This window comes from Amblyomma americanum, chromosome 4 (genome assembly GCF_052857255.1).
Source record: "Amblyomma americanum isolate KBUSLIRL-KWMA chromosome 4, ASM5285725v1, whole genome shotgun sequence".
Lineage (NCBI taxonomy): Eukaryota > Metazoa > Arthropoda > Arachnida > Ixodida > Ixodidae > Amblyomma > Amblyomma americanum.
Window position 1 is genome coordinate 215,776,305 of NC_135500.1, and position 15,443 is coordinate 215,791,747.

The following is a 15,443-nucleotide window of genomic DNA, read 5'->3' on the forward strand; positions in this document are numbered from 1 at the left end:
ACGACGGCGGCGCGAAACTGAGGAGCGAGCTAACAGAACTAACACTCGAAAACAAAAAAAAAAAGAAAGCATAAAAAATATCTCCTCCTATAGACAGTGGGAAAAAGCGTTCAAGGTATTTTATTTCCTGCTCGCCGGTTCCGGCAACGCGCGCGAAGGCAAACCCACACATGCGTTGTTATGACAGGGCTTCTGCATTACAGTTTTCAGCGCAGTCGTTTCCTCTTGCCTGGACGAAAGATGCGTTTCTTTCTGCGCAGTTTACAGTTTCCTGCACGACATTCAGCTGCAACATATGCCATGCGAGTCGAGCACAGGAAGGAAGAAGACAGGTGCCAAGCTTTTTCTTTTCCGTTTCCTCTCATCTCGACAGCCCCCTCTCACTGCCTCTTTCTCTGTTCGACTGCAGGGCCATGCGAAAGTGACGAGACGCATCCGCTACCTTTTTGTCTCTCAAGGAACGAGCGTGGCACTCTCATTTCGTTTGAGACAGCGCGGCAGTACAAAGAACAGCACATCAAACGCAGCCTGAAGCGCGCGCCGTGTTGTGTGCCGCGGTTTATAAATAGGTGCACCTTGCCCACGGCGCGTGTCTGCGCGCGCTCTATTCACGTGGCATACAAGCAGGAAGCTGACCCCCGAGGTCCGGTCGCCGGCCGACGTCCGCTCCCTTCTCACGACGCGCCCACACGTTGCGCGAAGCACGCCACTGTCATTTGGACACACTCCGGCGGCAGCGGACCTCCCCGCGACCTCTCCCACGGAGGGAACCCGCCTTCGGGAGAAAGTTCATGCCTGCCGTCACCTCTCGGAGCTGTCCTCCTCGGCTATATTGCGCCGGAGCACAACATACCCGCAGTCGATCCGTTTCTGTCCGGCTGGGAAACTCGGAGTACAGCAGCCTACAGGGCATGCGAGAAACAGAACTCTCTTCCTTGTGGTTACGGGGCCGTCTGTTTAAAGTGAGCTCGCGAACGTTCATCGCAGATGTCTGGCGTCCACTCGGGAATCGCAGAGGCTCAAGAAATGCGGAAGCACCGGCATGACAAATTTAGAACATGAAAATTTGGCATTGAGGAAAGGAGAGGTGCAGTGACTGTCTCACTCTCGGTGGACCCCTCGACCGTCAAGGGAGAGATAGAGGGATTAAGAGAAGAGAGAAGCCTCACATTTAGCCGCGTCACCTTAGCCAGAAATGCTGCAGTGAAGAATCGGAGTCGCGAAAAGTGAGCAGGTGTTCTAGCTCGTGGCTCTTTGAACTCCAGAAACGAGGATCGAGTTTGCGAAGGATCAAAAGGAATTAGGAGGAAGAGGGGAGCACATTCATTGGCTGTCTCGATTTCAACATCCAGGATGTCGATAGCAAGCCGGGCCATGGCTGGCTGTAGGTCATCGTTGGTGACCCAAGTAGGGGGAAGGGAGTCAGCATAGTGGAGGGAGGTGAGAGCGACAAGATTACAGAGGGGGCAGTGTCCCAGGTCGGCATTAGGGAAGGTGGTGGAGGAAAACATTTATTTAAGGCTCTTTACAGGAGAGAGGGCCGACTGGCGTTAAGGGCCAGCCCCTTACAGATTCTAGGAGGTGTCCCTAGTCTGGGACCTCTTTAGCTTCCGCGGCAGCTCGGGTCCTAGCCACGAGAGCTCATTGGCTCTCTAAGGTAGAGCAGGCGAGCAAGACCTCCCAGCTCTCTCGGGTAGGTGAGGAGAAAGGGGAGTAAGCGGGGTTAGAGGGGCATGCCCACACCATGTGGTACATGTCCGAGAACGCGCACCCACAATGCAGTTCGGGCAGTGGGGCTAGCCTGGCGAGGGTAAAGAGTAATTTGATTTGTATCCTGTGCTACATGCGAGCTTCTTCGGATCGTGAGGGACGGGTGCAGCGGGATAAAATTAAATAGCTATAATCGCATACGTGTAGCTTCATTACCATCTCGATACCACTCCTTCGTCCACCGTCGGTTGGCTTCACTATGGGATCACTGATTTCGCTGGTGAGCTGATGTACCAGCTCATTAAGAGCGATTCCATATGGACGCAGGAATCCACCGATGGGTTTCAGGGCGCGGTTGCCATTGCACGATTGTATCATCTAGAACCGCGCGGTGGTGTAACGGAACGGTTCTACAGTGGAGAGCTCTGAGGGCCTCCTGAGTAAAGTCACTGGAACCGGAAAAGTACCGCATTCGTTTTCTCTCGCCGCCGCGCCGGCGGGCCAGCGCGCGCGCCCTCCCGATTCATTTTTCGCGGTGACGTGGTCATTCCCCGCCACAAATGATCCGCTCGCTTCTTTCTCGCGGCCGCCGGCACACCGATCGTCCGGAGCATTACGTAGCACTTGCTCTTGTGGGCCGAGATAAGCGTGCACAGCATTTCCAGTCGCGCAGTGACGCTTGTGCATTCATGCCTGCGTAGAGACTGCGCGCGGCCGTCGCTTCAGCGGCGCTGGACCAAATATGGCGGCTGGTTGCGGTACTTTTCCCGTTCCAGTGACTTTACTCCTAAGAGTCCATGCAGACTGTAGACTACATAGGTCGGGAAAGGGGAAAGGAAAAGACAAGATTAGATAGTGTGGATAATGACTAGGATTTCTAGCTGGAGGACATCAGGGGGTTCCGAGAGCGGGCCCCAAGAGGATCTGAGGGGACCGAATGATGAGGGGTGGTAGGGGACTGCTGCCCCAGGTCCACTGGCTATTGTGTGAAAGGCATTAGTGTAGGGCACCGTTGCTGCGCACACTGGCAGACGATAGTTGTATGTTTATGCCGTCCGAGGATGGTCGAGGACATGTTTCGCGGAATCGGGGCGATGCACAGGTTGGACATATGCGGGAAGGAGGGGACCTGCATGGGTTCTAGATGGGTTTATGGGGATTGTGGGACAATATCCGCCGGACTTGGTACATTGTGGAAAGTCGAGCTATCTACGGCCCCGTATATAGATTGGTGAGGGTTGTTGAAGTGTGAAAGAGACCGGTGTCGAAGAGACATTGCGTACATAAGCTTGTGGGGGGAGGTTGAAAATATATTGGTATTAAGTGTGTAGAGCTGAGCAAGGTTTGTCGTGCTGGGTTTATGTGAGTGATATGTATGAAATCTAGGTATTATTTTTCCAGCCATTCCAAATACTAACGAATAATATGCCATACAAAGACTACGGTCATCACGTGTAGGCAGCCTTTTGTCAGCCTGTGCTTGCACAGAAAGAAACACTGCATTCTCATCACGGGATCTCATCCTTCCCTATCTTTATCGGGACCAGCGCGATTTGAGCCAGGCCGTGCAGACGTCTGTCCCAGACAGTTTCCAAAGAAGAGCGTGTCTCTCTCGATCCCTCTCTTGAAAAAGAGAAAAAGTCAGCACAACTACATCAGCACTGAAATGCATTTCGGCAATAAAAATTATTTCCGCTTCATTTTCTTTACGCGCGATGTGCTTGCTATCATATTTGTGATTCGCTCGAGTCGTATCATTCCGTCGCTTGAAACTCGTGGGAATTGGAAGTTGACACGCAAACCTCCGAAACGACTCAGAGGCACACCAGCTTCTGCATCTCCATTGATCCGCAGCTCAGTTTCGTGTGCCTCATTCGCACGAACGCATCGGGTCGGTGCGCATCGCATCAGTGCAGCCAAACGCGGCGTGCTGCCCCCAGGGGTCTCCCCCGCGCTTTCTAGGCCCGCTGCTTGTCCCCGCTCTGTTTTTCTTTTCGCTTTTCGGTGGGCGGCGCGCAGTAGCCACCCCAGGAGGCCTTCCAACAATACGTCGACCCAATCAGCGTCGGCGATGTTGTGGAGGAGAGTGGCTATATATGGAAGCCAACTTTGAGGCCGCAGCGAGCGGAGCAGGGCTGACCTTCGCCCCCGTCGGCCACAATGGGACGAGCGGACGGCGGGACCTCCTCAGCGGTCACGACGCTCAACTCGCCGGTGGCAGCACAGAGTTCGGAAAGAATACCGCCTAGCGGGGAGTGGGAGCGACGGCTCCGGTCGAAGCTTAAGCGTGACTTTCTTTTTAGCCTCCCTCAGCGTTGAGCCTCCATGGCCCGGTGTTCTTCGTCATTAGGGGTAATGAGTTGCAGTAATTCACAGGCCCTGCCCGCTTTTGCCTCCAATGAAGATAGCGTGACACAGCTATAAAACCTGCCAAAATTCGCATGCGTTAAACTGCTACTAAGGTGATTTTTTTTTAGCGGTGGGGGGGCGGGGGGGGGGGGGGGCACGTAGATATGTTTATATCCCTGATGAAAGAGATGCTTATACTAAATAACAAACTGCCAAAACTGTAAACAGTTTGCGTGACCGACGAGAAATAACCACTGAATGCAAAAAGCGTCATCGCCGAACTGGGGATAGATACGGTCTTTGTCAGCAATATACAGCCCAACGGGTTTGCGTCTAGGTCGTGCGCGCATCAGGGAACGTCTTCTACCATGAGCGTTCCAAATCTCTCGAAGAAATGATTTCTTCGCGCGACCTCCTTCTGGCAAGACAGAACCGCATGCGTATGCACTCCATCGCCACTCTTCGCGAACTTTTTCTAGGGCTTCGTTATATGCTAGCCTGCTATTAGGCGTTAATGAAACGGGCGGAATAACAGAATTGGTGATGATGACGATGGAAACAAAGCTGAACCGACAAAAAGATGACGTCCAGTAGACGATCAATAATCAGGCAAGAATCTGCGCTTTCCCATAATAAATCTCTCTATTTATACTGTCCTAGCTAAAAGTAATAAAGGTCTTCAAAAAAGTTCGCGCAGGCACTTAAGACTGCTTACGCATGAGAAGGCGTAAGCCCGCCCGCTCACTGTGTGAACGCAGTCGCCGCGCGCTTTGCGGCGTGGTGTTACCCGATGCCACGCAGCTGGCAATTCTACCTCTGCATGGATCTACGTAGCCTCCGCCGTGACGCCGTCGCATCCCTTCTGATCTGCGCGCTAACTTCGCGAAGGTAGGCTACCGCTATACCGTGGCCCACACAAAAAAAAAAAGACACGGTAACTGTTGTTTCCAATTATCGACCGATTTCAATCACTTCTTGTTGCAAGTTTCTGGTGATCTGAACTCCTTTCTGGCTGACAATAACATCGTAATACCCGTGAAACATGAGTTCCGAAAGAGCACGTCCACTAAGACGCAGTTAATTACGTCAGTTGATGAATTTGCAACTGCACTCGATACATCAAGGCAGGTTGATGTACTTATTTTTACTTTCGTAAAGCATTTGATACAGTTCCACACAGTAAACTCATTTGTGAGCTTGAAAGCATTGGCGTCTCGGCTTACCTTGTTAAATGGATAAATGCCTACTTAAAACACAGGACACAGTACGTAGACACTAATGGCTGCAAATCTAAGGCACTTCCAATTACGTCAGGTGCACCCCAATGGCGAGTATTAAGGCCTCTGCTTTTTCTCATTTATGTTAATGATCTTCCGGCTGTGATTTCCGAGAATGTCTCTGTTAGGCTGTATGCAGATGACTGCATATTGTTTATGACCAAAAATGAAAATAATGTTGACTACATGTTACAAAATTCTCTTTTAGCTGTTCATACATGGTGCGTTAAATGGGATATGCAATCGAACCTAGATAAAACTGTCCTTTTGAGAATATCGCGTAAAGTATTTGAGTTCCTCCTAATACCGCCTACTAAATCATTCCATTACGGAAGCTACACATCATAAATATTTAGGCGCCAACTTAACAAACGATTTAAGGGGGCAGCCCATATTTCTGACATTTGTTCCTCCGCATTCTCCAACTTATTCTCCAACTTGTTCCTCCAGTTTATAGGTGCTCCAAGTAAGGCGAAACTTCTTGCATACAGAACATTTGTTAGATCACAATTATAGTACGCTGCGGTCCTATGGGATGCCGTTCATAAAAAAACATTTACAGACTTGAGATAGTCGAAACAAAAGCGATAAGGTTTACTTATAACAATTACAGGAGGCTAGACTCACTTATAACACTAATGAAAGCCAACAAAATCCCACCACTTGAAGTACGCAGACAGATGTACCGTTTATTGTTTCTGCATAACATTTTAACACACTAACTAATCATACCTGATCCCTAAATTCTGAAACAGCCATCGTCAACACGAACCCACCAGTCTGGAAGCCATTTGCTTGAACCAATTTTTGCGAGGACTAAGGCATTCTGCATAATTTTTTCGCGTGAACCGTGTCCGACTGCAACTCTCTCCCGGGTACCATATTCCAGTCCTTTCGTTTTAGTAAAGATCTAGAAAAGCATTTGTTGGTTGGAGTGACTGAGTATTGCTGTATTATTGATTGCAACCTTGTGAACTGCTTTTTCTTGTGCGATTATTTGTATACTGATTTACTTGCCCCCTGCATAGGTCATAAATGTTGTCCAGCAGTGTTTTGAAATAAATAAAAAGAAAACTCACAGGACGGTTACTGCTTTGTAACGCGAGATTCAGCGATAGCTGTGTAGGCATTTAGTTTTGGCACGCGGCGGTTCCAAAAACAGCAACCCGCAGGCACCCGCCGCGGTGGCTCAGTGGTTAGGGCGCTCGACTACTGATCCGGAGTTCCCGGGTTCGAACCCGACCGCGGCGGCTGCGTTTTTATGGAGGAAAAACGCTAAGGCGCCCGTGTGCTGTGCGATGTCAGTGCACGTTAAAGATCCCCAGGTGGTCGAAATTATTCCGGAGCCCTCCACTACGGCGCCTATTACTTCCTTTCTTCTTTCACTCCCTCTCTTATCCCTTCCCTTACGGCGCGGTTCAGGTGTCCAACGATATATGAGACAGATACTGCGCCATTTCCTTTCCCCCAAAAACCAATTATTAACCCGCAGGCTTATGCGACCCAGGTTGACCGTGATATAAGGTGAGTACGTTTATGAGCTCTGGGTGCGTTGATGACATCCACCCGGTGGGTGTCCCGGTAGGTGGATGTCACCCGGTGTCACCCACAATGACATCCACCCACCCGGTGGGTGAATGTCATTAACGCACCCACCGGTTACGCCGACGGCGACGACACGCAAGCCAGGGATGGGCTGTAAAAGGCCGCGATAGCTGATGGATTAATACCCATATATGCAGAATTGGTCTTTCTCTACTTAACATTCATAGATCCCTAAGTCCTCATACCACTCCTGACACAGTGGTGAAGCGGTTGCCCCGGGATGGCAGGTGCTGCCGCCGGTGGAATTTGTGCGATCCGGGTTGCTCTCCCCGAGCAACCTCGAGAGAGGTCCAATCACAATCGCCAGCTGCCAGGTTGCATGAGGACGTCATCTTTTATTAGCAGCACCGAGTGTTAACACACACACGCAGACGGGTTTTCGCTCAATGGGGCAAGTAAGGCTTAGGCCTTAAAAGACGGCGTGTCCTATATAGAGAAGTGAAATCAGCTGAGTGTTGTTGAGAGTCGCGTGGCCTCATCTGCAGTATTTCTTGTTCTCCAAACTTAATTAATAAAGCTAGCAACCCAATTATAAATACTGGTTTCGGAAATAAAGTGTTGATCCAGAAGCATTAGATCGTCTTGAAAAACAGCTGGCCGAATGCTTGAACCATGGCATCATTTCCAAACCTTTGTTTACTGGACTTAATTGAACAGCCCGCAAATACAAAAGCAGGCACGTGACAGCCGCTGACGTGTACCTTTCGCCCAGTGCGCACGGAAAGCCCCGTCGGTGCACTGTCATCGCACAGCACACGGGCGCCTTAGCGTTTTTCCTCCATAAAAACGCAGCGGCGGCTGCGTTTTTATGGAGGAAAAACGCTAAGGCGCCCGTGTGCTGTGCGATGACAGTGCACGTTAAAGATCCCCAGGTGGTCGAAATTATTCCGGAGCCCTCCACTACGGCACCTCTCTCTTCCTTTCTTCTTTCACTCCCTCCTTTATCCTTTCCTTTACGGCGCGGTTCAGGTGTCCAACGATATATGAGACAGATACTGCGCCATTTCCTTTCCCCAAAAAACCAATTATTATTATTACTATTAAACGCCGCGGAGAAAAGTGGGTTTTGTTCTCTGGACTCATCTTGGGGCACCGCTTGGGGCGTGGTAGGCTTTGTATAAACGCGGTAGCGTTAAGTCCCCCGTTTCCGTTTTGCAGAAAATCCGGCGGCGTCGTTGGCGTTGTTAGCCTTGTGAGTGAAAAATCACGAGTGAAGCAACCTAAATGGGCCACCTAGGTCACATGACCTTGTGGCGTCATCACAACTTACGCACCGGATAACTCGGATTCTACAAAGCGCATTAAAAAATTCTTGCTGGAGGATATTCGTGAAGCAGATTCCTTTAACATCCCAGGTATACCGCAACTTTAAGGCCTGTAAAAGTGTGTGTAAATGATACCTTGGCGCAAACATTTCAGCCGGCTGTTTGCCAAGGCGATCAAGAACATCCTTGACACTTAATTTGTGACGCCAATATTTAAGTTTCCAGGACGAAGAACTGGTCCATGCGTCTCTCAATAGCACTGGGCTGGGGCACCCGTGATCGCGCCACGAGGCGCTCTCTGTGAAATTCAGTCTGTAAATTTCCAACAGAAGCCTAAGTGTGGAAAGATCGCTAAGGAGTCCGTACTTTGATGACATTGCGGTTGCACTCTTCGGCCCCGCAGCAGTGCGCCGGCGCGACGCTGGGGGCGCTCCTGTGGCTGGTGTTGCTGAGCGGCGGCTGCGACGGCTATCCGGGGCCGTCATCGTGGCAGGTGCTGGCGCCCGGCGCGGTTCCCGCCGAGCCCAAGATGGCCAAGGCGTTCGTGGTGCACCTGCCCATCCACACGACACAGCTGGAGCCCGTCGAAGAGAGGCGGCCGCCGCCGTCGACTGCGGCCGTGACGGCACCGGCGGGTTTCCAGACGTACGGCCAGAACCAGGGTTCGTTGAAGAAGCGCTGGCGCCGGCGCCGCAGGAGGAAGTACCGAGCGCGCGGTCCCGTGCAGCCCGGTGCCGTGCGAACGACTCGAACGCGAATGAGGAACGCGGGAGGCAGCGATGGTTTAACTAGGCAGCCCGCGGAGCTCTAGACGCGTTCCCTTGCGGACGAAAATTTTGCTGCTGACTCACGGCGCGCTGCTTGTTTCGTTAGCCTACTTTCGCTTAATGATGTCGTTTCGCATGCTGAGCCGAAGAACACTATACTTGTCGGCATAGGCGTCTCTTGGGACAGCCAGCGATAGTTACGGGTGTGGCATGTGTCGCCCAGACGTTCCCACTGGCGTTTAACCAAGCTGTGTTGATTCGGGTGTAAGAGTGGTTGCTATAAGGAGCGAAGAAAATTTGTGCTTAAAATTCCCTTGCTAGTTGCTAATGTACCTGCCAAACAATGGCCCGCACGTAATTTTTAAGTGCTGACACTCTGTTCACGTCAGGACGATGATTCATTTGTGGAAGAGAAAGCCTTATTACACCAGACGTTAAGCAGTAAGACAAGGGACGTCAAGAAGAATTCTAACGCCAACAAGCCTGTACATGTCGTGCAGTCGCCGATATTTGCTAACGTTGCTATAGCTGTACCGATCACATTCATGCTTTACGGATGGTAAAAGAGTGCGCTAACCTTACCCTTCGCAACGTTGTCATAGAAGTGATTTATTGTGATCGTTTCCTGTCTACTTTTGCTATGATTATCTTTTCTCATGTCCGACAACATCTGACAGTATTTGGATGCACATTTACCCGTGTTGATCAAAGAGCGTGCTCTTTACTGTACGCACGGCGAATACAGAAATGATCCTTACCTTGCCCCGTATTTTCAGTGTTATCTTTTAGCAGGCATTTACCGTTCCTTACTTTGTTTAGTTATCCTGAAGCCTAATCGCGACATCGTAAATATCTTGTGCTGAACAATCATAGAGGCGTCACTGTGACATAGCGAAACATTTTTTCGCCCGTTAGCTGTAAATGTGTTTGCAATGGAGGCGAAATTCTAGAGGCCCGTGCGCTATGCGATGTCAGCGCACGTTAAAGAACCCCAGGTGGTCGAAATTCCCGGAGCCCTTCACTACGGCGCCCCTCGTAGCCTGAGACGCTTTGGGAGGTTAAACCCCCATAAGCAATAAACAATCAAACTTCTCCTGCAAGGCACAAAAATATCACAAAACGTCAATGATGAATGGCATAGTTTGCGCTTTTGCTCGGAGTGCAGTCCTTGAACTACCTCTTAGTACTAGGAAGCATAGATGCCTGGCCAAAGATTAATACATCAATAAAACTGCCATAAGCAATAGAGCATAATGCTTGGAATGTGGCCATGAGGGGGTGTTTGCGTGTGAGACCAGATCGTATCCACAGTTAGTTTTATTGCGCAGTTATTCATTAAATTTGCAATTGAATTGGCTGTTGGGGAAAGGAAATGGCGCAGCATCTTTCTCACATATCGGCGGACACCTGAACCGCGCTTAAGGGAAGGGATAATGGAGGGAGTGAGAGAAAAGGGAAGAAAGAGGTGCCGTAGTAGAGGGCTCCGGAATAATTTCGACCACCTGGGGATATTTAATGTGCACTGACATCGCACAGCACGCGAGCGCCTTCGCGTTTCACCTCCATCGAAACACAGCCGCCGCGAATTCGACCGCCGCGGCCGGGATCGAACCCACGTCTTTCGGGTCAGCGGCGGAGCACCACAACCACTGAGCCACCGCGGCGGCTCTTTCAGAAGAAGTCTTGATGGCTTGCGCTGAACTTAATTTAGAACTAAACTCTCCCGTCATACGAAGCATGCCACGACAAAAATCGCCGTAGAACCAGGCATTCGCATCATAGCATATCCCCGAAAGTATGCTGTACTGCTGCTCCATAACGACCTCGGTAAATGAACGAAAGGAAGTGCATTCATGCATTACATGCCTACACAAAATGCAATGTTCAGTCTGTGAAAACTGCCCCTGCGTTTATATTCAGCTAGGAAAGCTGGAGGGTAACTCAAAATGAAAATACATTTTAATCTGAACGATGAAAACAATATACTTGGCAAGGAAGAGATTTATGGAATAGTGACAAAATAAAAGAAAAAAGTGTACATACAGGAGTTCTCTGACGCGTCGTCCATTGGTGTAACAGTTCTATCCATATCACATGTAGATGGTGTGATGAGCCTAGGCCTCTACCACCGAGCGAAAACAGCAATAACTTCGTAGCGTACTGGAGTTACAGCTCTGGCCAGTACCAGACACACAAATGGTGTGGCCAATATCAACCTCTATCATCGAAAGAGTGTCATAAAGGCAATAATTTCGCAGCTCACTGGTATAACAGTTCGGCCGAGTACCAGACGCGCAAATGATATGGTCAACATTAGCCTCTACCACCCAAAGAAAGTGAGAAAAGCAGTTCTTTTTTAGCCTATTTCCACAACACCTCTTTCAAGTATCAGGCGCCCAAATGTTGGGGCCAACCTATATCTCTACCATCGACAGAGAGAAAACCAATAATTTCGTAGCCCACTGGTGAAACAGCTGTGCCCAGTACCAGGCGCAATACGGTGTGTGGTCAACTTTGGTCTCTACCATCGAAAGACAATGAGAAAGACAATTTCGTAGCCCACTGGTATAGCTCGACCCAGTACCAGGCGCACAAATAGTGCGGTCAGCATCGGCCTCTACAGTCGAAAGAGAGTGAGAAAGGCAGTTATTTCTTAGCCTAGTGCTGCAACACATCTGTCCAGTATCAGGTGCCCCAATATTGGGGTCAACCTATACCTCTGCCGTCGAAAGGGAGAAGAGCAATAATTTCGTAGCCCATTGGTATAACAGCTCTTTCCAATACTTGGCACATAAATGTTGTCAAACTCGGCCTCAGCTACCGAAATGGAGTGAGAAAAACAGCACTTTCGAAGCCTATTGCCGTAGCAGCTGTGTCCAGTATAAGGCGCCCTAAAGCTGTGGTCACCCTAGACCTATACCATCGAAAGCGAGTGACAAATGCAATCCCATTGGTGTAACAGCTCTGTCCAGTATCAGGCGCCCTAATGTTGTGGTCAACCTCTGACTCTACCACTCAGTGAGAAAAACAATGCCTTCATTGACCATTGGTGTAACAGCTCTGTGCAAACCCGGGCGCATAAGTGCTGCGATCAGCCTCGGCCTCTACCATAGAAACAGTGCGAAAGGCAACAGTTTTGTGGCTCACTGATACAGCAGCTCTATCCAGCACCTGGAGAACAAATGGTGTGGTCAACCTCGGTTTCTACCGTCGAAAGAGAGTGAGAAAGGAGATAATTTCGTAGCACTGTGGTGTAGCAGCTCTGAACAGTGTCAGGCGCCCTAATGCTGCGGTCAACCTAGACCACAACCACCCAGAGTGAGAAAATACTTTCGCAGTCCACTGATGTAACAGCTCTGACCAGTATGAGGCGTACAAATGGCGTTATAGACCTCGTCCACTACCTCCGAAACAAAGTGAGAAAATCAATACTTTCGTAGTTTATTGGTGCAACAGCTCTGACCAGTACAAGGCGCTCCAAGGCAGTGGTCAGCCAAGGTCTCTGCCATCGAAAGAGCGAGAAAAACAATACTTTTCTATCGGAATTGTGTAAAAGCTCTGTGTAGTACCAGCCAAGCGCACAAATGGTGTGGTCAACCTCTGCCACTACCATCGACAGTGAGGAAAGCAATACTTTCGCTATCGACTCGTGTACGCATAACCCCTGGGATTAAGCTGTTCCCTTCAGGACCAAAGAATCGCACGCTGGTGGCCTGCTGTCCAAAGGACGAGTGACAGGGGCCTCCAGGTGAGTTGATGCAGGTGGCAGTCGAGGTGAAGCAGAAACTCTCAATTCTCACTGCTTTTACTGCACACTCTGTGTTAAAGCCGAGTAACTGCGCGGAAGGTACTCCAGATTCTCCCATCATCTCCGTCGTATGAAAAAAAAAAAACTGGTCGCAGGTCGGTAATGTGCACATGAAGCTACCAAACAAGCTTGGCGGAGAACGCGTGCAAAAAACTTGTGCATATACTACACTCGAATCTCAACGTGGAAAAGATGCACAAGCAAGCATTTACCCACCAAGCAGAGAGGAGTCGGACTGATTGAATCCTTTGTGTCGATTTGAATTATATGCAATATGTGACCATCTTTTCTTCAAAAGTTTTTGCAGCATATTTGTTTTGTTGCAAAAATTAGTTTTTACTTATTTCTAAGTTACAAAAAATGTGCATAATGAAACACGCGTTTTGGTTTATTTTTCCAACGTTTCTTATTTTTGTTTAAAAAACAGGAAAACAATTTTTTCCTTGAGGCTAACAAGAAAATAAACAAGAAAGTGCGGCCTTGATATTAATGTCGCCGCTCTTGAAAGCAAGGAAAAGGAAGTGAATTGCAAGCCGAGCTTTATATTGGGCCGCTACAATGGTCCAGACCGAAAATCACGTGAAATGCGGAGCACGTTGAGGTACACGCAACTGAGAGAAAACACGCCTTCCGATTACCAAAGCTCGGTTATGATAACTTGTGCCGAAGGGGTGGTGTCATGGGGCAGCAGTACACGATAGTTGCGTCTCAGCACAGAAAAAAAAATCTGGCCAGATTAAGCTTTCCTGTATCTGTGTTAACACCTGCAATTCATGAATACCGTCCCGAAGTGCATGACACATGTAAACGTGTTGCGCGTTATCGACGAGTTTTATTTACATATTAAACCATTTTGACGTCGCGATTACAAAAACTGGCAGATGAACAGAAGATAACGAAACTATAACAAAGCTAGTGTAGCACTAGGCATAATTCCATGAAAATTATTATATTAATTATTAAAGAATGTTATTAACCTGTTTTTCATTCTTACACTTAAGCTACATCTGTTGAACAGGAAATGTGAACTCGCGCAAATGAGTTTTCTTTTTAATCTCAAAACACGTCGGCCATTGCTTCTCATAAAGTTTAAGATCGCCTGCATGCCAAGATCCGTCTCCCCACGCCCTCTTGTCCAGCCCGTCTGCTCGTTTCTTTTTTTATTTTATTGCGACGAGTGCGCCATTAGGCATTTGTAGGTGCAACATCATAAAAGAATCACATGTCCTCGTAACTCGTAGTAATTTCACCGCTTTTTTCCCTCTTGGGGTGGACAGTTGGCCGTGAACAGCTGCAGACGTCCGAAGCGGAAGAGCTGAAGAAGCTGGTGATCCTCGTGCGAATACCCCAGGAGCAGCCGGCGGCCTTTCAGCCGCCGCCGCCACCACCCGAAGTCAAGCGGCAGCCCGAGCCAGACAAGAGCGGTTACGACATCCAGGTGGACCAGAAGTTGCCCATCATCCTGATCGCCCTCGACAAGCCACTCGCCTCTCACGCCAAGGTGCAGTCGGTGGCCGCGTGGAAGGAGCCACTGCAGAGGAGACCGGCCACTTCCAAAGAGGATCGCGGCAGCAGCGGCAACAGCAAGGAGTCCTGGAGGCCCGTCATTTACCCCAAGAGGAGGCAGCACAGCACGCCCCTTGCACAGCGCCAGTGGTCCCGCTGGGGCGGGAACTTGGACCGGCGGGCGCTGTGGAGCAAGGAGCAGCAGACCACGTGGAAGCCTCCCAGCGCCGCTGCCGACGACGCCCCCGCAGCAGCGGCCCCGGTCAAGGAGAGCAACGAAGGCGGCTCCAACGAAGCCAAGCTGCTGCTGCTGCTCGTCCACGAGAACGCCGCCGGTGGAAGCAAGAGCTGGGAGCCGGCTCAACAGAACATGGACGCGCCGACGTCTTCGCCGTGGCGACCGAACAGCAAGCACCAGCAGCTCACAGACACGATGCACAAGCGCTGGAGGCCCGCGACGCCCTCCCCCGCCTCCTGGTCACCACCGCAGCACAGGAACTGGCAACAGCAGCAGCAGCAGCAGCAGCAGCAGCAGCAGCAGCAGCAGCAGCAGCAGCAGCCTGCGCCGTTCAGGCCGCGACCAGCCGTGTGGCATTCGGGAGTGGCCAGCAGCATGCCGCGCGGACCTTTCAACGGCTACGTGCAGAAGAGAAGCTACGACCCCTACGCCCTCCATCGGTACTGAGCGCGTGTCTTGCGGTCTACGGCGTGCCATGAGGGGTTTCTACCGGTCGTTGTACTCAGAGTTACCTCTGTGTGCGGACGTGGCTGCTATACTGATCCGAGCGTAACGTAATGCAATAACTGATGCCGCAGTCTGGCCCAGCACAGTAATGCAGTGCATCAGTAGGCAGCTACGGCAACTTGCACGTGGTGGCGCTTCACTAAGCATTTGCAGGTTCCTTTGTACATATCGAAATCATATCTGGCGGTGCCGGATTCACCGCACATGGTTACTTAAGACGTGCGCACGCAGCGAGCTCACTCATTCATGGCGTGCGACACGAACATCTTCTGCCCCGGTGTAATGGCTGTCATGTCTTTTGTAAATGAATACTTCATTGTAGTAGCTGACATGTTCTCATTTGAATAAAACACGCTGCCAACACCGACGAGCTGCTTGTTTGTGGCTGCATGATTTGATGTCCTTTATCGC

At 50.2% G+C, this 15,443-nt stretch overlaps 1 protein-coding gene across 1 annotated transcript; it reads left to right on the forward strand.

Annotated features, from left to right (window-relative positions):
- Positions 1 to 8,576: 8,576 nt before the first annotated feature.
- Positions 8,577 to 14,972, forward strand: LOC144130016 (uncharacterized). The gene is made up of 2 exons (XM_077664059.1): positions 8,577 to 8,868; positions 14,059 to 14,972. The coding sequence occupies exons 1-2, from the start codon at positions 8,577 to 8,579 to the stop codon at positions 14,970 to 14,972; spliced, it is 1,206 nt and encodes a 401-aa protein (XP_077520185.1).
- Positions 14,973 to 15,443: the final 471 nt, after the last annotated feature.